This window comes from Diaphorina citri, unplaced genomic scaffold (assembly GCF_000475195.1).
Source record: "Diaphorina citri unplaced genomic scaffold, Diaci psyllid genome assembly version 1.1 scaffold491, whole genome shotgun sequence".
NCBI lineage: Eukaryota > Metazoa > Arthropoda > Insecta > Hemiptera > Psyllidae > Diaphorina > Diaphorina citri.
Genome location: NW_007377926.1, coordinates 99,987 through 125,953, shown reverse-complemented (window position 1 = coordinate 125,953; position 25,967 = coordinate 99,987). Strand labels below are relative to the sequence as shown.

General features: G+C 37.6%; 1 protein-coding gene across 1 annotated transcript in view; it reads right to left on the bottom strand.

Moving 5' to 3' along the window:
- Positions 1 to 17,168: 17,168 nt before the first annotated feature.
- Positions 17,169 to 25,967, bottom strand: part of LOC103509359 (serine/threonine-protein kinase pakA-like) — an 87,134-nt gene continuing 78,335 nt past the window's right edge. The window contains exon 5 of the mRNA XM_008473968.2: positions 17,169 to 17,656. Within this exon, the coding sequence (XP_008472190.2) occupies positions 17,172 to 17,656 (485 nt within the window). The 3' untranslated portion in view covers positions 17,169 to 17,171. The remainder of the gene's footprint in view (positions 17,657 to 25,967) is intronic.

The window sequence follows — 25,967 nt, the reverse complement described above, 5'->3', positions numbered from 1 at the left end:
ATTCAGGTACAATAGACCTTTCAGGAGCAAGATTATTATTCAGCTGATGCCTCCCAAGTTCTGAACACATGATATTTACCGTGCATGCGCAGTGGTAGCAATATATCCAGCTATGTAATTGGTTTGTTTACACAGGAAACTAGTTTCTTGTTGATTTTTATAAACAAACAATCAATATGGCCATCTTCTGCTCTCTTGCTGTGCTTGGTATACCTGTGTGTTTGTTTACCTATGTTTTTATTTAATTCATTTTGAATATGTTTTATCTACCTATGTTTTTATTGAATTCATTTTGTGTTTTTATTTTTTGTTTTGACAGGAGGTGGTCTGGTGTTGTTTTGTCCATTTTTATTTTATTCTGATCAAATATGGTCACCAAGGATTCAATGTTGGTATTAGAATAGGATTAGCTTGTTTCTTTGTGATATGTACATATCTCCAGAATACCTTTTAGGATTAGTTCATAGTTGAATGCTGTCAATAAAAATATTTGTTTTTCATTTTACCTATCTCTAGTGTTGTTGTTTCGATTTGAGTTGTTCATGTTCAAGTGTTTCACAAACACTGATTTAATTTCAGTAGGTTTGTGTGAAAAATTTGTTTGGTACTTTGGATGTTCCTATAGAGTTTTCGAAAAATCATTTATTTAACATTTCTGTTTGACTATTCCCAAATGTGTTTATATCCACACTCTATTAGTCTACTTTGTCTATTGGAAATATGTAGGTACATAGGCCGATAGGACGACCGTACACGGTGCGGTGCGATTAAGGAAATTTAGGAAGGAAGGATATTTTAACATATAATATGATCAGGTTCGAACAATGTTATTATTTCCAAATCATCATTTCTCTTTAATCTTTGTTTTAAATACCTCCGGTTTCTAAGAATCTCTCTCTCTCTCTCTCACTCACTCACTCTCTCTCTCTCTCTCTATCCGTGTAATGTGTTGTTGTTTGAAATCAGTGAAGGATAGACATCTCCATGAAGTGGAGAAGGTCCATTTGTAAATCTAGGGCCCTGCACAGGCCCGTTTTCTGAATATGTTATACACTAGTTGAACTTTTGCTGTTTTAGGAGGTTTGATAGAGGGAACTGTATTAACAACGGACCTCTTATCGTCCCGAAATCGAAGACAGGAGGACAGGATAGGAGCAAACCAGCCGTTCTGAGAACGATCCTTATCTGTCTAGCATGAATTTCAATCGAACCCGTGACCTAGCACTTAAAAGGCAGGCGCGCTAGCCTCCAAGCATACTAGACTAGCATACTTTCCCTGGGTAACGGCCAATCTCACTACTGAGAATTAACACAGTGTCATTAGTGTCAAGCGTTTTCTTTGACGTCACCCATTTTATTTACACAGGCCTGTATTTTTTACACGACTCAATCGTCAATGTATTTCGGGAAAATAGCTTTCAACTACGAGTAAATACGATTTCCTCATTTATGGGTTGCGGGCCTAGGACGACAGACGACAAAACATTATTATGTATCACTGTATCAGATTAAATCCCGAAATAATCCTCTAATATACTATATGTTCCCGTCTTAGATCTCGACTGAATCTGAGCTAATTTTGATATCACTATCTGAATTTCACTGTTGATGATCTTGTATTAAATTTAACCAAGATCCAATGTCTCACCATCAGAAGTCTAGAGCCTAGTAGAGATGTGCTATCAATCACTCTAACCTGATTAGAACTATCCTCAGTGATATTTATACAGGATCTAACTTCAGTCTTAACTATTATTGTCAAAATTCTGATTCGTATTGGTAATAATAGTGCTTTTTTTATTTATTATTCAGGTACAATAGACCTTTCAGGACCAAAATTATTATTCAGCTGATACCTACCCAATAAACGTTACTTTGTTGAATCTGCTGACATAGAGGGACTTTTCAATCCTATTACGCTGACAGTCAAAATATGTAGGGTCAAATTATTTGAGGTGGGTGACTTTCTCATGTTCCGCATTGTGACATTGTGACTTTCTCATGTTCCGCATTGTGACATTGTGACTTTCTCATGTTCCGCATTGTGCCATTGTGACTTTCTCATGTTCCGCATTGTGACATTGTGACTTTCTCATGTTCCGCAGTCCTGGTTATCCCACGGGCACGAAGAGCTTCAGCTTACCAACGAATTTTGACTTCAGCGATTTTTGGTTCAATATAGGTAGGTAGTTCGTACAAGCACCTTCTTTTTAAGAAATTTTGCCATAGAGTTTATTTTTTGCAAGCAAGTTATGTGAAATGCACATTACCAGAAGAGGGTGGGTACATTATTTATTGGCCATGTTATTACATGTATCAAAGTGTTGTTTTAATCATCAGGAATGTGGTCTGACTCAGTTCTGCGGAATGTCGAAATGATTTCTTGATGATGATCCGGTGTTTGATCGATTCGATCTAAATTAGAAATCAAGCTAGCAGGAATGTCAAACTTGATAGAGATGACACAAATAATAATGAGATCATACATACCAATGTAATTATGCTTATACGACAGTTCCTGAATTCATAATTCAGTATTGTATGAGCTAGAATTCAGACATAGGGACCCAGGATCGGTCCTACCTTCGTTTTTCATAGTCGTTGGCTGCTAGATTGTTTTGAATACCAACCAGAATTAGGAGAGAAAAGAGAGAAGCCTCATTTACTATCCGATTACTACTGTAAACGAGAACATCGGAAAACTCTAATAAGTACCAAGAAATGTGATGATTGTGATGAAATATAAAAGCTTGGAATGATGGAAAAAGTATGATGAACAAGTAAGATAACAAAGAAATTAAGAACATGCCCCAAAATCATGCAAGATGGATCGGCCACAGTGTGTGATATAAAGTAAAGAAACAGAGGAGAAGATGAACCAAGAGACCAGGACTATCGTTGTCAACCAATGAGATTGTGACCAAGATAGACAGTGTTTGAAAATAATGAATTATACATATTGTTATTGTTATACCTAAATAGTTATAAATTTATTATTATAACTATACAAATATGTACATATCTACCAATCCTTTTTTTTTTCTTATTCTTTAATGTTAAATTTGACATGGACGGCTTTTAGTTAAAATTATGGACACTCTCATTATTCATCTTCTTCCGATATAATATTCCAAACCTAATATAGAAAAACCATCGGGACAAGTGCATAAATCGACCAGAGAGTAAATTCTATACCACCAACGTTCATAAATATAAACGTGATACCCCCCTTGTAACCATTAGGGTATCCTCTGGTATCTTCAGATCAGAGTGGATAATAACATGGTTTATGTCTTCATTTGAACACCAGGACTGTCTAATTAGGCACCAATTTCGGACCGCCCCGGCCGAAACCCTGACATCCTAAATTGATTAAAATTAATATCCAAAACCTGAAAAAATGGGGGAAAAGTACGTGATTTCAAGGCCCATTTTCAGTGAGGACTTGGGGGAAATTTTATTGATTCTGTAAAAGAGTAAAGTTAGTTTTAGATACCGTAACTCAGAGTGCACTCAGCATCATGTGAAGGACAACTGATGATGATTTCCATTTTATTTGTACTTTTATCTAGGTACGGTATTTTAAAGATAAAAAAAAAAAAAAATCTTTTATTTCGCCGAAAACGAAATTGCAGCTGCCACAGAGAAGACCTCCCCCCCCATAATGTCTGCCCTGGTATTGTATAGTCAACCTGTGCTATGATATACAGGTGTGTGTTGATATAGAGATGTGGTCCAAGCTTAGAACCTCACTGGATATTACTTAGGACAGACTGGACAGATGTTTTAGATGAAACTAAGTCAAATAAATAATAACCTCTGAATTTTTGGCCACGCGATTAAATTATATATTATAGGTCATGCTAGCATTGTAGGTTGTAGGTACCTACATAATTATTATGTCCCAGCCCCAACAAAGTAATAAATATGTAATGAAATATTAATAAACAAATATATAAAATAATAATAAACAAAATATTAAATATTGAAAAACGGAGCAGTTGCTAGAATTATTCGATTTAGGTTAGGTGAAAAATCTGGTGTGAACATCACACGACTTTCCTTATCCTATATAATGATGCTTATTTGAGTGTTTTCTTAAATTACTTTTTACAATATCTCTGACCGTATAGTTGATATAGCTAAAAACCGCCAAAAAGCGGTCAAAATACCGCCAATCGCAGCATCTATTTTCACCAAACGTTTTGTGTTGCATCCTTGTCACATTTTTGAACTACATACCAAATTTCAAGTCTCTAGCTTGTACCGTTCCCAAGATATTGTTAAATTACACCGAAAAACGCCAAAAAGCGCTAAAATGCCGCCAAGCGTTGCGCCGGTCTTAACCAAAAGTTTCGTGTCGCATCCTTGTCATATTTGACATCTACATACCAAATTTCAGGTCTCTAGCTCTTACCGTTCTCGAGATATTTTGTTTACAGACAGACACACACACGGACCAATGGCTGAAACTTTGGATTTAGGCTCTAGGGACCTCAAAACGTGTTTTGGCACTAAAAACTGACCATCGAAAATTTGACCCGATTACATTACTTTCCTTCCTATAGGATAAGGAAAGTAAAAAAACATTGAATCTGGTAAATATCGGAGTAAAAAAAATCTAAATAAATAAAATCAATAAAAAAATAAATAAACAAACTCAGAACCAGTTGCCTTCCAAGTTCTGAGCACATGATATTTACCGTGCATGCGCAGTGGTAGCAATATATCCAGCAATGTAATTGGTTTGTTTACACAGGAAACTAGTTTCTTGTTGATTTTTATAAACAAACAATCAATATGGCCATCTTCTGCTCTCTTGCTGTGCTTGGTATACCTGTGTGTTTGTTTACCTATGTTTTTATTTAATTCATTTTGAATATGTTTTATCTACCTATGTTTTTATTGAATTCATTTTGTGTTTTTATTTTTTGTTTTGGACAGGAGGTGGTCTGGTGTTGTTTTGTCCATTTTTATTTTATTCTGATCAAATATGGTCACCAAGGATTCAATGTTGGTATTAGAATAGGATTAGCTTGTTTCTTTGTGATATGTACATATCTCCAGAATACCTTTTAGGATTAGTTCATAGTTGAATGCTGTCAATAAAAAGATTTGTTTTTGATTTTACCTATCTCTAGTGGTGTTGTTTCGATTTGAGTTGTTCATGTTCAAGTGTTTCACAAACACTGATTTAATTTCAGTAGGTTTGTGTGAAAAATTTGTTTGGTACTTTGGATGTTCCTAGAGTTTTCAAAAAAACCATTTATTTAACATTTCTGTTTGACTATTCCCAAATGTGTTTATATCCACACTCTAGTAGTCTACTTTGTCTATTGGAAATATGTAGGTACAAGTGTTTCACAAACACTGATTTAATTTCAGTAGGTTTGTGTGAAAAATTTGTTTGGTACTTTGGATGTTCCTAGAGTTTTCAAAAAAATCATTTATTTAACATTTCTGTTTGACTATTCCCAAATGTGTTTATATCCACACTCTAGTAGTCTACTTTGACTATTGGAAATATGCAGGTACATACTTCATATACTCTCATATTTTACTACATATTATTATTTCCAAATCATCATTTCTCTTTAATCTTTGTTTTAAATACCTCCGGTTTCTAAGAATCTCTCTCTCTATCTCTCTCTCTCTCTCTCTCTCTCTTCGTGTAATGTGTTGTTGTTTGAAATCAGTGAAGGATAGATATCTCCATGAAGTGGAGAAGGTCCGTTTGTAAATCTAGGGCCCTGCACAGGCCCGTTTTCTGAATATGTTATACACAAGTTGCACTTTTCCTGTTTTAGGAGGTTTGATAGAGGGAACTGTAACAACGGACCTCTTATCGTCCCGAAATCGAAGACAGGAGGACAGGATAGGAGAAAACCAGCCTTTCTGAGAAGCATTTCTGAGAACGATCCTTATCTGTTTAGGATGAATTTCAATCGAACCCGCGACCTAGCACTTACAAGGCAGGCGCGCTACCCTCCAAGCATACTAGACTGGCATACTTTCCCTGTGGGTAACGGCCGATCTCACCACTGAGTTAAGACAGTGTCATTAGCGTCAAGCGTTTTCTTTGACGTCACCCATTTGATTTACACAGGCCTGTATTTCTCTCTCTCTCTCTCTCTCTCTCTCTCTCTCTCTCTCTCTCTCTCTCTCTCTCTCTCTCTCTCTCTCTCTCTATCCGTGTAATCAAGTGTAATGTGTTGTTGTTTGAAATCAGTGAAGGATAGACATCTCCATGAAGTGGAGAAGATCCATTTTTGTAAATCTAGGGCCCTGCACAGGCCCGTTTGCTGAATATGTTATACACTAGTTGAAGTTTTGCTGTTTTAAGAGGTTTGATAGAGGGAACTGTAACAACGGACCTCTTATCGTCCCGAAATCGAAGACAGGAGGACAGGATATAGGAGGAAACCAGCCGTTCTGAGAACGATCCTTATCTGTTTAGGATGAATTTCAATGGAACCCGCGACCTAGCACTTACAAGGCAGGTGCGCTAGCCTCCAAGCATACTAGACTAGCATACTTTCCCTGGGTAACGGCCGATCTCTCTACTGAGAGCTAACACAGTGTCAAGCGTTTTCTTTGACGTCACCCATTTGATTTACACAGGCCTGTATTTTTTACACTCGTATTTATGAACACGAATGATCGTTCTTAGATCAGTCTCAAGTCAAAATTGACCAATCAAATGCCTTGAGACTATGCTTAGCACGAACTCAAGAGGCAGCATTTTGTTCATTAGAGTTTAGGATTACCTGAAAAATCTCTGTGGTAAGATTGGGAGCTAAAGATTTTTGTTTAACCCCTTCCGTTCATCCGGGTCTGATATTGATGATGTGTTAGTTTGAGTGGTTCAATTTCTAGAATTATTATAATTAGACTGGCGGCTTCTCCTCTCGTCAAAGCAGGATAATTCCTAATGTAATGAGAGTGTATGAGCATATTATGACGTATTAAACAACACGGGGATAATAAAATTATAATAGCTGGAGCTCAAAAAAAAAAAAAAAAAAAAAAAAAAAAAAAAAAATAGACAGTGCTTATTCTAACAGCTAAGGAATAGGTAAAAGAAAAGAAGGAAAGAACAATCTTACCTTGGTTGATATTCTCTCGCCCCACCTCTGTAATGGCGAGGAATAGAATCTCTCGATACAGAGATAGCGCTCTATTGACGCCGCTAAGCTTCATCTTGTGGCGCTCGCTAGACAGTCGCTTCAGAGGCTCACTAAGGTCGCTACATCGCACGGACGCGATAACACTGTGCATTACACTGCAAATAATAATAAGTATATAAGTATAAGTAGTGCTTTATTTAGACTGTCAGATTAGATAGATTCTAAGCCTTAGAACAAGTTGTCCCATTATACCAACAGTTTAATAGAGCACCTCTTTATTGATACAATTTTGTGTTTTTCTTGTGGTTGGGTCTTGGGGAAAAAAAGAGTTATAAAAAAACGAGAAGCTTATCAATCAAAATTCACACTATCAATGAGATCGAGTGGGGAAGGTGTTGTGTATGATGGTGGTTTCGAACCAGTGTATTTCGGTTTTCCAATATCCAATATTGGCTAGAGTGAATTGATTCAATCCTCAGTCTTGATTTTCACTCTGGTGAGTCTACACAAAATAAATTCGTTCCAATGTTCTATTTTCAAAGTGATCTTTTCTTACTACATTAGAACTCCAACTCAACAGAGGTGTTTTTATTTACTGTTTGGTACTCTATAGTACTAGAAATAGCTTCATCTGGGTACTCCTCTTGTGGTTTCTATCAAAAGAGGTAATTCATGTCTCTCCATCACATGCCAATAATAATATGAAAGCTTAATTTACACATCTGCGATATTGTGTTCAAAGCGCGGTAGTATAGTATAACTTCTCGCGATTATACTTTGGTAAACATCAATAGGATTTGTTCAGATCTCTTGCCCGAGACTGCGGTTACTGCGGTGGCTTTGAATCTTGCGGTGCGGATCTAGAATCAGAAATTCTAGACCAAACGACCAAACGAAGTGAGAACAAAGTTTTACATTTAGTCAGAGAACTCAGAGAGGCATTTTGGATTTAATAAATTCGTCTGTCTGTCTACTTCAGCCTATAACTATCGAATGGTTTCTCCAATTTTGATGAAACTTGGGTAACATTTTTAGCACACAAAAGAAATTCGCTCATTCGATTTTGGGCTTGACCTATTTGACCCTATTTTTCCTGAAGTTATCGATATCGGTCGAACGAAGGATGTCGATCCTACTTCAAAATCCTCTTAAAAGCCAGATATGTTTGGTAAGACCAGTAAGAGCAAGGTCGCGGGTTCGATTCCCGCCCGGGCTGGTTTTTATCCTAAACAGATAAAGTTCATTCTAGGAATGACTGGCTTTCTCCTATCCCGTCCTCCTTCTCTCTTCCATTTCGGGACGATAAGACCTCCTTTGTTAACATTTCCCATTTCCTTCTATCAAACCTCTTCAAGAAAAGAAAGATAGGTGAACTAATGTGGTTGCCGCTAGACGCCTTACGTATATATAATCCCCATATGTTGGTTTAACCAAGACAAACAACACTCATATAATAAGCATTACAAATTACAAATAACCCCGACACACAACGGAGCTGATGATCATTTAATTAGGGATTTCGGGGGAGCTTAACTATCTTTAGGATTCACTCTTTCTTTAAGTTTAACCCCAACAAAGATCCAACTAATGAGAGTTATCATGAAGTGTTTCTGTTTGATTCGTAAGTATTGAAGTATATAATATATAATATTCGTAAGTATTGAAGTATATAATATATACTTACTTATCCGTGTCCAAGACTTCTCATATGGACGAAGTATTGAAGTATATAATATATAATATTCGTAAGTATTGAAGTATATAATATATACTTACTTATCCGTGTCCAAGACTTCTCATATGTGGACGTCAGATGTTGAAGTATTGGAGTAGTGTCTCATTCAGATGTTGATGTATTGGAGTAGTGTCTCATTCAGATGTTGAAGTAGTGGAGTAGTGTCTCATTCAGATGTTGAAGTATTGGAGTAGTGTCTCATTCAGATGTTGAAGTATTGGAGTAGTGTCTCATTCAGATGTTGAAGTATTGGAGTAGTGTCTCAGCAGTCCACAGTCAGGACTCTCAAGCCAGCGTTGACAGAACTTTTAAATTGAATGCACGCGTTCCCGATGGATCACGAAGTTAAGCAACGTTGTGCATTTCTGATATCCGGATAAGTGATCGTCTGAGCAATCGTATGTCTGGCTTTTACCGGCCCCACTCAGACTGGGTGAGGTTAAGGTGAGGTGGGTAGCTTTTGTGAGAATGTGAGCCGTCGAGGATAAAAATCCCGTCACCAAAGATTTTAGCCGTTGTACAGTGACATTAATAAACAAAATATTAAATATTGAAAAACGGAGCAGTTGCTAGAATTATTCGATTTAGGTTAGGTGGAAGGAATGATCTAAAATCTGCGAGTTTAGGCTTTTCTACCAGAATAGAAATCCCTGATGATCTAAAAATTATCTACGATGAAATGTTCGTAGTTTTAGCTGATCTCTTAAATTTGAGGTCCTCTTCCTCTTTGAGACTAAAAGCAACGCTGAAAGAAAAATAATAGAAAGTAAAAAAACATTGAATCTGGTAAATTCTCCTAATCCGTCCCATTATTTCCACCATACACTCCCCTTAACCCTGTTCATCCCTGGTTGACAGTTTTGTTTCCCTTTACTTCCTGCAATAATTGAAGACACTACGTCGCTTGTCGCCAGGTTGAAACCCTCCCCCTAGATAATAATATTATAATCCCTGGCAATATCCCTGTTAGTCGCAGACCAGATAACATAACCCCTGACAATAAATAAACCAAATTGTCGTCACTGTGAACCCGACAATCCGGGATTTCACCCAAGTGGAACCGGTACTGTCGTCAGCAGACCTCATGTTATCATTTGCTAAATTAATATTGTTAATCTAATGTTGTTTCTTGAAGTAATTGTAAATATTAATTTATTCCTATACTTTATTAATAATGCCAATTACTATTCTCTTTGACTGCTTTCTAAATAGTTCACCCTGGGAGGAAATAGTTCACCCTAGTGCTTACAAGGTTAACCCGCGACCTAATGCTTACAAGGTTAACCCGCGACCTAATGCTTACAAGGTTAACCCGCGACCTAGTGCTTACAAGGTTAACCCGCGACCTAATGCTTACAAGGTTAACCCGCGACCTAGTGCTTACAATAGACGCCTTACGTATATAATCCCCATATGTTGGTTTAACCAACACAAACAACACTCATATAATAAGCATTACAAATTACAAATAACCCTGACACATAACGAAGCTGATGATCATTTAATTAGGGATTTCGGGGGAGCTTAGCTATCTTTAGGATTCACTCTTTCTTTCTTTTTAACCCCAACAAAGATCCAACTAATGACAGTTATCATGAATGAAATAACCCCGACACACAACGGAGCTGATGATCATTTAATTAGGGATTTCGGGGGAGCTTAACTATCTTTAGGATTCACTCTTTCTTTCTTTTTAACCCCAAGAAAGATCCAACTAATGAGAGTTATCATGAAGGGTTTCTGTTTAATTCGTAAGTATTGAAGTATATACACAAATAACCCCGACACACAACGGAGCTGATGATCATTTAATTAGGGATTTCGGGGGAGCTTAACTATCTTTAGGATTCACTCTTTCTCTCTTTTTAACCCCAACAAAGATCCAACTAATGAGAGTTATCATGAAGGGTTTCTGTTTGATTCGTAAGTATTGAAGTAAATAATATATACATACTTTATACTTACTTATCCGTGTCCAAGACTTCTCTCATATGGACGTAAGATGTTGAAGTATTGGAGTAGTGTCTCATTCAGATGTTGAAGTATTGGAGTAGTGTCTCAGCAGTCCACAGTCAGGACTCTCAAGCCAGCGTTGACAGAGCTTTTAAATTGAATGCACGCGTTCCCGATAGATCACTGAAGTTAAGCAACGTTGCGCATTTCTGATATCCGGATAAGTGACCGTCTGAGCAATCGTATGTCTGGCTTTTACCGGCCCCACTCAGACTGGGTGAGGTTAAGGCGAGGTGGGTAGCTTTTGTGAGAATGTGGGCCCAGCGCGGAATTATTTTTAAATATTTTTGATGTGTAATCTGGCGGATTATGAGTGTTCAGTTCTGATCCTCACTTGTCACTGGTGACGAAGGTTTTGATAAGGATATCATATTAGATGTTGGTGACTTGGTAATGATATTAGAGTTGTTCAGTTCTGATCCTCACTTGTCACTGGTGACGAAGGTTTTGATAAGGATATCATATTAGATGTTGGTGACTTGGTAATGATATTAAAGACGTTGGAGGTGATCCCACAACTCTGAGAAGGATGATCCCACAACTGTGTGAGAAGGATCATATTGATACTGTTAATGATAGGTATAATAGAAGTGATCAACTCTGTGGGAAATCTTGACCACACATTGATGGGAACCGGACGAAATTTGAGAGTTGGGAATTGGTAATTGGAAGTGTAGTGTGTTTTAATATAAGTTTTACGTACTTGACGATTTTTCCTTTAGTTTGTCTGTTTATTTCTCCCATATTGAAGAGGGATTGATAGATAACTGTATGATCAATTGGTCATGATCACAAAAATATTTGAGAGTTGGGAATTGGTAATTGGAAGTGTAGTGTGTTTTAATATAAGTTTTACGTACTTGACGATTTTTCCTTTAGTTTGTCTGTTTGTTTCTCCCATATTGAAGAGGGATTGATAGATGAATGATCAATTGGTCATGATCACAGAAATATCGAGTTATTGAAATTTTAGACATCATAGGAGACAATTGAAAGTCATAGCCATGACGTAACGGTATAACATGACGGCAGAATGATTTGTGTTAGGGGCCATACGTCTGTCGTCTCCACACCATTTGTAAACATCCGATTATCCGGTTTTTGTGGTAAGTACGGGGTGGTTAAAAAGCGATTTTTTTTTTCACGAGGGAGCTAGGCAGGGAGGCTTCCACGATAGGAGACAATTGAAAGTCATAGCCATGACGTAACGGTATAACATGACGGCAGAATGATTTGTGTTAGGGGCCATACGTCTGTCGTCGCCACACCATTTGTAAACATCCGATTATACGGTTTTTGTGGTAAGTACGGGGTGGTTAAAAAGCGATTTTTTTCAAGAGGAGCTAGGCAGGGAGGCTTCCACATATTATATCAGCCTTTAGTAATTATTCAGAAACCACGACAATGAAAATAATGCTCCTTTTTGCGTTTAACCTAACCCCATAATATAACACTGGTCACTACTCATTTATTGTGACAACTCATTATTGTAGCAATTTTCCATTGACTTGTTCATGAACAAGTACCTACCCAGCCTTTTCAAGCAGCCTCTTCGATTGCCCTTACGAGGCTCAGTGCACCCTAAAATAGTCATAAACATGTGGAAGTCGATCTTAGCCGAGGCAGAGGTTAAGTTTGATGGAGAAACTAGCCTTTCCCTCCAAAATAAAAAACGGAAAACGGGCAATGATCTTCCTATAGCCAATTACCTTTCTAAACCTAAATCTCATACATAAAAACCCCACTCCGAGGCTTCGGTGCAGGGCGAGGCAGAGGTTAGGTTTGATGGAGAAAGTAGCCTTTCCCTCCAAAACAAAAAACGGAAAACGGGCAATGGTCTTCCTATAGAAGTATTGGAGTAGTGTCTCAGCAGTCCACAGTCAGGACTCTCAAGCCAGCGTTGACAGAGCTTTTAAATTGAATGCACGCGTTCCCCATGGATCACTGATGTTAAGCAACGTTGCGCATTTCTGATATCCGGATAAGTGACCGTCTGAGCAATCGTACGTCTGGCTTTTACCGGCCCCACTCAGACTGGGTGAGGTTAAGGTGAGGTGGGTAGCTTTTGTGAGAATGTGAGCCGTCGAGGATAAAAATCCCGTCACCAAAGATTTTAGCCGTTGTACAGTGACATCAAACAAGAAAAACATCTCAGGGTTAATCTCCTAATCCGTCCCATTATTTCCACCATACACTCCCCTTAACCCTGTTCATCCCTGGTTGACAGAATTGTTTCCCTTTACTTCCTGCAATAATTGAAGACACTACGTCGCTTGTCGCCAGGTTGAAACCCTCCCCCTTGCGGCAGACTATAGATACCTAATAATATTATAATCCCTGGCAATATCCCTGTTAGTCGCAGACTAGATAACATAACCCCTGACAATAAATAAACCAAATTGTCGTCACTGTGAACCCGACAATCCAGGGGTTTCACCCAAGTGGAACCGGTACTGTCGTCAGCAGACCTCATGTTATACCGGTACTGTCGTCAGTAGACCTCATGTTATCATTTGCTAAATTAATATTGTTAACCTAATGTTGTTTCTTGAAGTAATTGTAAATCTTAATTTATTCCTACTTTATTAATATTGCCAATTACTATTCCTTTTGACTGATGCTTTCTAAATAGTTCACCCCGGGAGGAAGTTTAACCCGCGACCTAATACTTACAAGGTAGGCGTTCTACCCTCAAAGTTAACTAGGCTGGCTTTCCTAAATTTCTATTTATTTATTCCCCCCCAAGATGTTTGATAGAGAGAACTGTAACTGTTAAGGTCTTATCGTCCCGAAAGCGAAGAAAGGAAGGAAGACAGGATAGGAGAAAGCCAGCCGTTCCGAGAAAGAACAATTTCTATTTTTGCCCCCCCCCCCAAGATGTTTGATAGAGAGAACTGTAACTGTTAAGGTCTTATCGTCCCGAAAGCGAAGAGAGGAAGGAAGACAGGATAGGAGAAAGCCAGCCGTTCCGAGAAAGAACCTTATCTGTTTAGGATAAAATCCGCCCCGGACGGGAATAGAACCCGCTACCTAGCGCTTACAAGGCAGACGAGCTACCCTCCAAGCTAACAAGGCTGACAAGATTAGAATTAGATGTCTCCAAAAGTTGAATGAGAAAAGGCGGTATTGTTTCTTTGGAAATCCGAGTCCTGTTATTACAAGGTCTCATTTGTTTTGTAAATATTAACTGCTCTATGAGAAAAGGCGGTATTGTTTCTTTGGAAATCCGAGTCCTGTTATTACAAGGTCTCATTTGTTTTGTAAATATTAACTGCTCTCTTGATATTGCTTGTAGTTTCCATGTGTGTGAGTAAAACATGTAGTACCCGATTTGGTTCATTTAAATCCCTTGTTTTGTTATCCTTTAAACCTCTGCTTCCCTCATAGTCTCCTAATTAGGGGATCAGGATGAATTTCAATCATTGTCACCGACCTATAGGAGACAATTGAAACATGAGAAAAGGCGGTATTGTCTCTTTGGAAATCCGAGTCCTGTTATTACAAGGTCTCATTTGTTTTGTAAATATTAACTGCTCTCTTGTTATTGCTTCTAGTTTCCATGTGTGTGTGAGTAAAACATGTAGTACCCGATTTGGTTCATTTAAATCCCTTGTTTTGTTATCCTTTAAACCTCTGCTTCCCTCATAGTCTCCTCATTAGGAGACCAGGATGAAAGCCAGCCGTTCCGAGAAAGAACCTTATCTGTTTAGGATAAAATCCACTCCGGACGGGAATAGAACCCGCTACCTAGCGCTTAAAGCGCAGACGAGCTACCCTCCAAGCTAACAAGATTAGAATTAGATGTCTCCAAAAGTTGAATGAGAAAAGGCGGTATTGTTTCTTTGGAAAGGGAAAGGGTCCTGTTATTACAAGGTCTTATTTGTTTTGTAAATATTAACTGATGCTCTCTTGATATTGCTTGTAGTTTCCATGTGTGTGAGTAAAACATGTAGTACCCGATTTGGTTCATTTAAATCCCTTGTTTTGTTATCCTTTAAACCTCTGCTTCCTTCATAGTCTCCTAATTAGGAGACCAGGATGAGTTTCAATCATTGTCACCGACCTATAGGAGACAATTGAAAGTCATAGCCATGACGTAACGGTATAACATGACGGCAGAATGATTTGTGCTAGGGGCCATACGTCTGTCGTCGCCACACCATTTGTAAACATCCGATTATCCGGTTTTTGTGGTAAGTACGGGGTGGTTAAAAAGCGATTTTTTTTCACGAGGGAGCAAGGCAGGGAGGCTTCCACATATGATTTGTGTTAGGGGCCATACGTCTGTCGTCGCCACACCATTTGTAAACATCCGATTATCCGGTTTTTGTGGTAAGTACGGGGTGGTTGAAAAGCGATTTTTTCACGAGGGAGCTAGGCAGGGAGGCTTCCACATATTATATCAGCCTTTGGTAATTATTTAGAAACCACGACAATGAAAATAAAGCTCCTTTTTGCGTTTAACCTAACCCCATAATAACATTGGTCACTACTCATTTGCATACGTCTGTCGTCGCCACACCATTTGTAAACATCCGATTATCCGGTTTTTGTGGTAAGTACGGGGTGGTTAAAAAGCGATTTTTTTCACGAGTGAGCTAAGCAGGGAGGCTTCCACATATTATATCAGCCTTTGGTAATATTTCAGAAACCACGACAATGAAAATAAAGCTCCTTTTTGCGTTTAACCTAACCCCATAATAACATCACTGGTCACTACTCATTTATTGTGACAACTCCTTATTGTAGCAATTTTCCATTGACTTGTTCATGAACAAGTACCTACCCAGCCTTTTCAAGCAGCCTCTTCGATTGCCCTTACGAGGCTCAGTGCACCCTAAAATAGTCATAAACATGTGGAAGTCGATCTTAGCCGAGGCAGAGGTTAGGTTTGATGGAGAAAGTAGCCTTTCCCTCCAAAATAAAAAACGGAAAACGGGCAATGGTCTTCCTATAGCCAATTACCTTTCTAAACCTAAATCTCATACATAAAAACCCCACTCCGAGGCTTCGGTGATGTAGGAGCATGGGTGTGGTGTGTGGGGGGGGAGTGTATTTGTGTGTGTGTGGTGGTCCCGTACAAAGGACGGGTCAACCACTAGTTACCTTTCTAAACCTAAATCTCATACATAAACTCCGAGGCTTCGGTGTAGGAGCATACAGACCTAAAGGCTGGGTTAAGCTTCTACGAATCTACTAAACCTAATCTAAAATACTATGAAAGTAATAAAAATCAAAGAGGAGGAATATGCTTCAAATAATTAATTAGACATTTTTTATTAATTTATTTATTTTTTATAGTTGTTATTTAAATTTTAGAATGGAACTATTAAGTTTTACAAGAGAAAATGTATATCTTGTACACAATACAATACTTACACACGTAGAATATATTATTTTCAAAATAGTTAACTTTAAAATACGTAAAATAGTACAAACATACACAAATAAATACAACACATAAATAGGTATTTGAATATTTACACAAACTTTTATAGGAAATACATAAGAATATATTATTTTCAAAATAGTTAACTTTAAAATACGTAAAATAGTACAAACATACACAAATAAATACAACACATAAATAGGTATTAGAATATTTACACAAACTTTTATAGGAAATACATAATGTCATTCTGACAATATTGATAATGGTAGACGAAAGAACAAGAATGAACATATTACAAAGACTATCAAATATACAAGAAATATTTACTAACAAAGATGATGTAAACTACAAAATACCTACAAGAATTACAAAATTCAAGGAAATAAGCATTTCCTAGCAGGTATGTAATGATAATGAAGGATAGTTTAACTGACAAACAAAAATTTACAATGACTGAAGCGTTTTACAAAAGAACCTGAAATAATAGGAAAAGTAGGCATATTTTGTAATTATTACTAGAAACAAACAAAGAAAAGAGAATAAAATTGTAGATCCAGAGGGAACCATTGATAACATAAACGGAAATGGAACCATTCTACTGCTACATTCCTACTAGATCATTGGTTAAACTTGGTTAAATAAATCAATTTCTTATTTTCTTCGGTTGTGACAATTAATGGATTTAAGACCAAGTTTTTTACGGAGCGGCAGATTCACATTTAAAGAAAATTGTAGATCCAGAGGGAACCATTGATAACATAAACGGAAATGGAACCATTCTACTGCTACATTCCTACTAGGTCATTGGTTAAACTTGGTTAAATAAATCAATTTCTTCGGTTGTGACAATTAATGGATTTAAGACCAAGTTCTTTACGGAGCGGCAGATTTACATTGCCTCACTTTAACTCTCCCGTTGTTGTACACCCGGGGATCCCTGCAGTGGCGAATGCGGAGGTGATCCCCCACCCCCCGCTCCATACACCGACTGGAATCCCCCACTGGGATGTGAACCCGCCGGCACCGCCTTCTTCTTCAGAATCGACAGGTTCTGAATATTCTGCAGGAAGTTGCCCTCACCCGCTGGCCCCACGCCAGCTGCTGCACTGAGTAGTTTCGTCGTCTCCACGTCCTTCTTCAGCTCTTCCATGTCGCGCTTCATCTTAGCGCGTCGGTTCTGGAACCACGTGATCACCTGCGCGTTGCTGAGACCAAGCGACGCGGCGATTTCATCCCGGTCCGCGGGTGACAGATATTTCTGATAGAGGAAGCGCTTCTCCAGCTCGAAGATCTGAGTGTTTGTGAACGCGGTACGCGACTTGCGTTTCTTCTTGGCGTTGGACGCGCTGCGGTTGTTGAAGAGGGAGAGGTGGTTGATTTGGACTTCGCCTGGGAACAGAGAAGAGGAGGATGGCTTGTTAGAACACTGGATATTATAAGAGTGATTGTTAATATAGGGATTATAGGGGGTGAAATTCCGAATGTCCTGTAGGGAACGTAATTTGAATCAGAGTGTTCCCATTACACGACTTTTTTTCCGAACGACAAATGGGAACGGGCCTTCATGAGGAGGATGGCTTGTTAGAACACTGGATATTATAAGAGTGATTGTTAATATAGGGATTATAGGGGGTGAAATTCCGAATGTCCTGTAGGTAGGGAACGTAATTTGAATCAGAGTGTTCCCATTACACGATTTTTTTTCCGAACGACAAAGGGGAACGGGCCTTCATGAGACAAAATTGTATCTAAATAATTGTGTTCTCAGTTTCTCATCTAAAAAATATAATCTCTATTGGAAGTCTAATATAAACTGTCATAAAAAAGTTTCAGCTTAACTCCGTTCACAAAAAACTCAGTTTGAGGTTTAAGTAGAGGGGCAAATAGCCGTAAAGGATAGGCTGAGCTTATACAAATCTACGAAGTTCTGCAGGAACTTTGCATAGGGATTATAGGGGGTGAAATTCCGAATGTCCTGTAGGGAATGTAATTTGAATCAGAGTGTTCCCATTAAACGATTTTTTTTCCGAACGACAAAGGGGAATGGGCCTTCATGAGACAAAATTGTAAATAATTGTGTTCTCAGTTTCTCATCTAAAAAATATAATCTCTATTGGAAGTCTTATATAAACTGTCATATAAAAGTTTCAGCTTAACTCCGTTCACAAAAAACTCACTTTGAGGTTCAAGTAGAGGGGCAAATAGACGTAAAGGATGGGTGGAGCTTATATTCTCATCTAAAAAATATAATCTCTATTGGAAGTCTAATATAAACTGTCATAAAAAAGTTTCAGCTTAACTCCGTTCACAAAAAACTCACTTTGAGGTTTAAGTGGAGGGGCAAATAGCCGTAAAGGATGGGTTGAGCTTAACACAAAAAACTCAGTTTGAGGTTTAAGTAGAGGGGCAAATAGCCGTAAAGGATAGGCTGAGCTTATACAAATCTACGAAGTTCTGCAGGAACTTTGCATTTGTAATTTTGTACCTAGACAAATGAAATTACTCCTACAAAAGAAAATCGTTGAAGAAGTTTTGAAGTCAGCCCAATTTTCGAAAAACTGACGAAATCAAAAGGGTTAGCCTCGGCTTCATAATTGAAGAGCTAAACTACATCTTGACACATTGCGTTCACAAGTTATTAAAATATATTCGGGTTATACACTTAGACATTAACACGTAACACGTCATATTCTAAGTATACAGGCTGGATTGGAATACCACAAGTTATTAAAATATATTCGGGTTATACACTTAGACATTAACACGTAACACGTCATATTCTAAGTATACAGGCTGGATTGGAATATCTTCAATAGTATTCTAACTCATACTCAAATATATTCGGGTTATACACTTAGACATTAACACGTAACACGTCATATTCGAAGTATACAGGCTGGATTGGAATATCTTCAATAGTAATAGTAATAGTAATAGTAATAGTAATAGTAATAATTGTGCTTTATTATTAAATTTTAACATATCATGACAATTATAACAAGATTAAATTGTGACAGCACTACCACTAGTCCACCCAACCCCCCCGGGGCCAACAGAAGGACGCGTGGAGCATGAGGGTGGCCCCCCATACCCCCCGCCTCCATCCGTCCACCCCAAAAGGGATGGGAAGACTAGAATTGCCACACTAAAGATTCAAGATAATCTTGAATCCTTGATTCGTGGCAAGGGAGCTATGTCTTAAATAAAAATAATTAATGTGTAATTAATGGAAAGAAATATAATAATAATAAAAAATAATAGTAATAAAATAATATAGTACTTAAACCATGAATAGTATGTTAGTTCCTATTGCCATGTAGCTATAATGTAATAAATAGAGATTTTGTTTTACCTATTTGATTATTTCAACGTCTATTCTAACTTATACTCATTATACATATTTCTCAATAAGTTATTGAAGTATTGTCTCATCTTGACATTGCAATTAGGTAATTATCTAATTATGAATGTAGGTAGGTCCATCAAAATTGAAACAAAAATGACAATACTATAATGAGAGCAAATGTGGCAAATCTGGCACGTTCTCATAAGGAACTGAGTCATATGAGAATATACCAAAACGGTTTTAGACTTTTACTTAGGGCCAAATAGCCAAACTAACGATAACATCTCGTATTTTGAAAAAGTATATCCAGATCTAATAGAAACGGACAAAATATACACTTAGACATTAACACGTAACACGTCATATTCGAAGTATACAGGCTGGATTGGAATATCTTCAATAGTATTCTAACTCATACTTATTATACATATTTCTCAAGAAGTTATTGAAGTATTGTCTCATCTTGACATTGCAATTAGGCAATTATCTAATTATGAATGTAGGTAGGTCCCTCAAAATTGAAACAAAAATGACAATACTATAATGAGAGCAAATGTGACAAATCTGGCACGTTCTCATAAGTAACTGAGTCATATGAGAATATATCAAAACGGTTTTAGAGTATTACCTACTTAGGGCCACATAACTATAACTCGGATTTTGAAGAAGTATATCCAAATGTAATAGAAACGGACATTGAAACAAAAATGACAATACTATAATGAGAGCAAATGTGGCAAATCTGGCACGTTCTCATAAGGAACTGAGTCATATGAGAATATATCAAAACGGTTTTAGAGTTTTACTTAGGGCCACATAACTAAAACTCGGATTTTGAAGAAGTATGTCCAAATGTAATAGAAACGGACAAAAAACGGAACTATGTACTCTGAAATACCTGCAATAGGGGAAACTCCAGAAAACAAAGAATCACCTCAACAAAACCAAAGTCAAGAAAACTCAAAGGCACCACCCGGTAACCTAAAATTCTAGCCGCATGTTCGGCAGCATCTCATATCATAACAACCAAACATCAAAGAACATCGAAATTAATTTTTAGAATTTTTTTTTACTACCGAGTATCGACCGCCCAGCGCGGAATTATTTTTAAATATTTTTGATGTGTAATCTGGCGGATTATGGGAGATGTGTTCAGTTGATCCTCACTTGTCACTCTGGTGACCAAGGGTTTGATAAGGATATCATATAGGTACGTGTAGATGTTAGTGACTTGGTAATGATTTTAAAGACGTTGAAGGTTGATCCCACAACTGTGTGAGAAGGATCATATTGATACTCTTAATGATATATGTGTTAAAGATGATGGAGAACTTGGAGAAGTGATCAACTCTGTGGGAAATCTTTGGGCATTGGTAGTTGAAAGTGTAATGTGTTTTAAGTTTTCACTTTACGATTTTTTCCTTTAGTTTATCCCTTTGTTTTCCCCATATTGAAGAGAGATTGATAGATAACTGTACATATGATCAAGATCACAGAAATCGAGTTATGTATTGAAATTTTAGACATTGTTTATTTGCCCATTAAGAACAACAAGGATGATTGCGTACTTATCTGTTGTTTGTTTTTGTTGGGTGTTATTCTGTCACGCTTGGAAAATTCAGGATGTGTATTCAGTGGTTTTGTTTGGGGCGGGGCACAATGCCCAAACTGTGCCGTGCCCAAATTGTTGATTAGCACAACAAAACAGAGGATTCAAGTATTGACATTAATTTGGTATTTTGGTTATCATCTAAATCCTGCCTCATGGCATGAGAGTTGAAATAAATAACAAAGCTTATACAATATCCAATCTAAATAGGTACTCTGTTGTAAACGATTATACAATATAAAGTAAAGGGACAAATCGACATCGATATAATCCCAGAACATAATCAATTTTTAATCAATAAGATGACTCTAAACAAAAACAGTCTCCATATAATTAAACATGTCAAACAGGTAGATGACAAAGCTTAATACAATCTAAATACTCGGTTGTTTAGCTGTCGGTAAACGATTATATAATGTAAAGGGACACATCGACATCGATATAATTCCAGAAAAAAAAATCAATTTTTAATAAACAAGATGACTTTGAACAAAAACAGTCTCCATACCAAAGCTTAATACAATCTAAATACTCGGTTGTTTAGCTGTCGGTAAACGATTATACAATGTAAAGGGACACATCGACATCGATATAATCCCAGAAAAAAATCAATTTTTAATAAACAAGATGACTTTGAACAAAAACAGTCTCCTTATAATCAATAGTGTCATTGCGTTCAGTAGGTAGCTTCTAATAGGAAATCTAGCCACAAGGAAAAACCTCAATGACGCATCGGAAACAAAAGAATGTTAAAGCGTTAAAACGATCACATTCCAAGCACCCAGCACATCTCGAATGAAATCATCTCAACAAGGAATAAGGAGTATTTGAATTACACCGACACAAACACCCTGTGGGCTACCGACACGATTAAATTGAACACCTCCTGAGGAATAAGGAGTATTTGAATTACACCGACACAAACACCCTGTGGGCTACCGACACGATTAAATTGAACACCTCCTGAACCTGAAGACCTGAAGAGTGTCGGGTACTCAGGTCCCTAATCACAACCCGAGTACCCAAACACTTTGTAGAGACAATTACCATTAGAACAGTACCAGTAAGAGCGGCACGAACCGGCACAGTATCAATGGCTTGTTTGAAATCAAAGAAGAAATTCTTTTCAAAGAGGATATAATGATATTAATGAATGAGCGGTTCAATGTATATGGACCGAGGAAATCACCCTACGATTTTGTATTGTTTTCTCCCGATGGGGTGATGCCGCGTGCGCGATGCTCTATTGTTGATTAGTTTGTACCTACAGACATACCGACTACGGCGGAATGACGTACAGTCAAAATTGACAAAAATGATGGTTTTGAATTTGTTCATGACTTCAAGTGGGATTTTCTTTTGTTCGATTAAGTGTAAATGTTGGTAAAGTATTTAGTAAAGAGTTAAACTTCCCTAGACCAAGAATTTTTCAGAGAGTAAATTCGATTAGCAATATTATTTCTCTAAACGAAGTTAGGTTATGGACTTGTGAGCAGGTACCTATAATTGCATGTTGATTGCCATTTGTCTTCAACATGTCAAGGATTTGTACTAGAAGGGAATTCAAAGGTTTTTGAACGGAATACAATTTCTATTCATATAGAAAATTCGATTAGCAATATTATTTCTCTAAATGAAGTTAGGTTATGGACTTGTGAGCAGGTATAGGTACCTATAATTGCATGTTGATTGTTGATTGCCATCTGTCTTCAACATGTCAAGGATTCGTAGGTACTAGAAAGGAATTCAAAGGTTTTTGAACGGAATACAATTTCTATTCATATAGATTGATTGGTGATAATTTAATACCTATGTGTATTGGTCACCATACATAACATAAGTTTAGGACCACCATCAAACACCCGTCATATTAACATGGTTTTTCTGATTCAATCTTTATGATTAAGCATTATGCGATGTATCTTATCATCTAATAGGTGGAGAGGTAGATACTTGAATTCCTTGCAAATTATAATGAAATATAACACCCGTCATATTAACATGGTTTTTCTGATTCAATCTTTATGATTAAGCATTATGCGATGTATCTGTCTATTATCTTATCATCTAATGCTAATGGGTGGAGAGGTAGATACTTGAATTCCTTGCCGTTTTTCTGATTCAATCTTTATGATTAAGCATTATGCGATGTATCTGTCTATTATCTTATCATCTAATAGGTGGAGAGGTAGATACTTCCTTGCGAATTCCTTGCAAATTATAATGAAATATGAATAGATTGGTCGATTAGCATACTAAATAGCATCTTCTGCAATATCATTTGCAATTTTTTAAATCACATTAAATTAATACTGTTTTTTGGCGAACTTCTTTTTCGTTTCTCTGCTCAAGAACTTGTTCTGATTATATTTTTTGCAAACGGTGTTGTTGCTAAATAGGCGGCTTTTTTGTGTTTGACTGTTTAGCGCAGATATCTGATATGAGGTGATGATCATGTAATTTATGGCCATTTCGGTGATGTGACGAGATGAGAGGATAGCTTTAACTCTTTCTTATCTTATCCCGAGGTTATAATGATGACTCTCTGCTCAAGAACTTGTTCTGATTATATTTTTTGCAAACGGTGTTGTTGCTAAATAGGCGGCTTTTTTGTGTTTGACTGTTTAGCGAAGATATCTGATATGAGGTGATGATCATGTAATTTATGGCCATTTCGGTGATGCGATGAGATGAGAGGATAGCTTCATGAGGTGATGATCATGTAATTTATGGCCATTTCGGTGATGCGATGAGATGAGAGGATAGCTTTAACTCTTTCTTATCTTATCCCGAGATTATAATGATGAGGTTTTTAGCAAAATTGTGCTTGATATTATATCTGTTCATAGCTTTAACTCTTTCTTATCTTATCCCGAGGTTATAATGATGAGGTTTTTAGCAAAATTGTGCTTGATATTCTATCTGTTCACTTTTTGGACTTGTCAGTCACACGAAATCGAAAGGATTAAGAGATTAGCACTGTCAATAAATTTGATATAGGATAGTATGAGGCGTTTGGTATAGGATATCTACTACTCGTATGAGAAGGGAAATTGGCTCTGGCCCATTTTAGTGAACCTATCAATCCTACTGTACACTTTGGAATTGAAGATACTAATCGATGAACAACGTTCATCATTGTAAGAAATACAGTGTGCCAATAAATAACATACATGATCTGTTCACTTTTGGACTTGTCAGTCACACGAAATCGAAAGGATTAAGAGATTAGCACTGTCAATAAATTTGATATAGGATAGTATGAGACGTTTGATATAGGATATCTACTACTCGTATGAGAAGGGAAATTGGCTCTGGCCCATTTTAGTGAACTAATCAATCCTACTGTACACGTTGGAATGGAGTCGATGAACAATGTTCATCATTGTAAGAAATACAGTGTGCCAATAAATAATACATTGAGAAGGGAAATTGGCTCTGGCCCATTTTAGTGAACCTATCAATCCTACTGTACACTTTGGAATTGAAGATACTAATCGATGAACAATGTTCATCATTGTAAGAAATACAGTGTGCCAATAAATAATACATGACAGAAAACCAAAGCTTCCAATTCATCGGATTGACTTTATAAGCTTATATTTGGTGCCTCATTAAAACTCAACTCTCCTCCCAACAGTCTCAACAATTAGCACGACAACACAAACACGTATCTACTACTCGTATGAGAAGGGAAATTGGCTCTGGCCCATTTTAGTGAACCTATCAATCCTACTGTACACTTTGGAATTGAAGATAGGTACTAATCGATGAACAATGTTCATCATTGTAAGAAATACAGTGTGCCAATAAATAATACATGACAGAAAACCCAAGCTTCCAATTCATCGGATTGACTTTATAAGCTTATATTAAGTAATGATATTAAAGTTATCAAAGAGGAATGTCTTACATTTTCATCAGGCTGATCCGCGCCTAGTCGGAGATGAGTCCTTTCTTCGACCACTCCTGGAGATCTCTCTTCTGCTTAGCGCGTCGGTTCTGGAACCACGTGATCACCTGCGCGTTGCTGAGACCAAGCGACGCGGCGATTTCATCGCGGTCCGCGGGCGACAGATATTTTTGATAGAGGAAGCGCTTCTCCAGTTCGAAGATCTGATGATTCGTGAACGCTCCTGCGCGTTGCTGAGACCAAGCGACGCGGCGATTTCATCGCGGTCCGCGGGCGACAGATATTTCTGATAGAGGAAGCGCTTCTCCAGTTCGAAGATCTGATGATTCGTGAACGCCCCTGCGCGTTGCTGAGACCAAGCGACGCGGCGATTTCATCGCGGTCCGCGGGCGACAGATATTTCTGATAGAGGAAGCGCTTCTCCAGCTCGAAAATCTGATGATTCGTGAACGCTGTTCGGGATTTTCGTTTCTTCTTCGGCTGTTCTCGGCATCCGAATTCATTCAGGTCGCCAAAACCGTCTGGACAGAACAAAACAGAGGGAATACGAAAGTCGTGTTAGGTTTTGGTCAGGGAAGGTGATGTAAACAGTGACCCCTTACCCAGAGGCGGGCAGGGGTACTGTTCACAACGCGTAAGATGCACACAGACTTGAACCCTGATGAATCGTGTTAACCCAAAAGAAGGAAAGGAAAGGTACAGAGGAATGGTGGAGAATATGGAGGAAGGAGAATTGGAAAAGAAGTCTGAAAGGGATAGAAGAGTGAAGAAAACAGAGATCAAAAAGAGGAAGGAGAATTGGAAAAGAAGTCTGAAAGGGATAGAAGAGTGA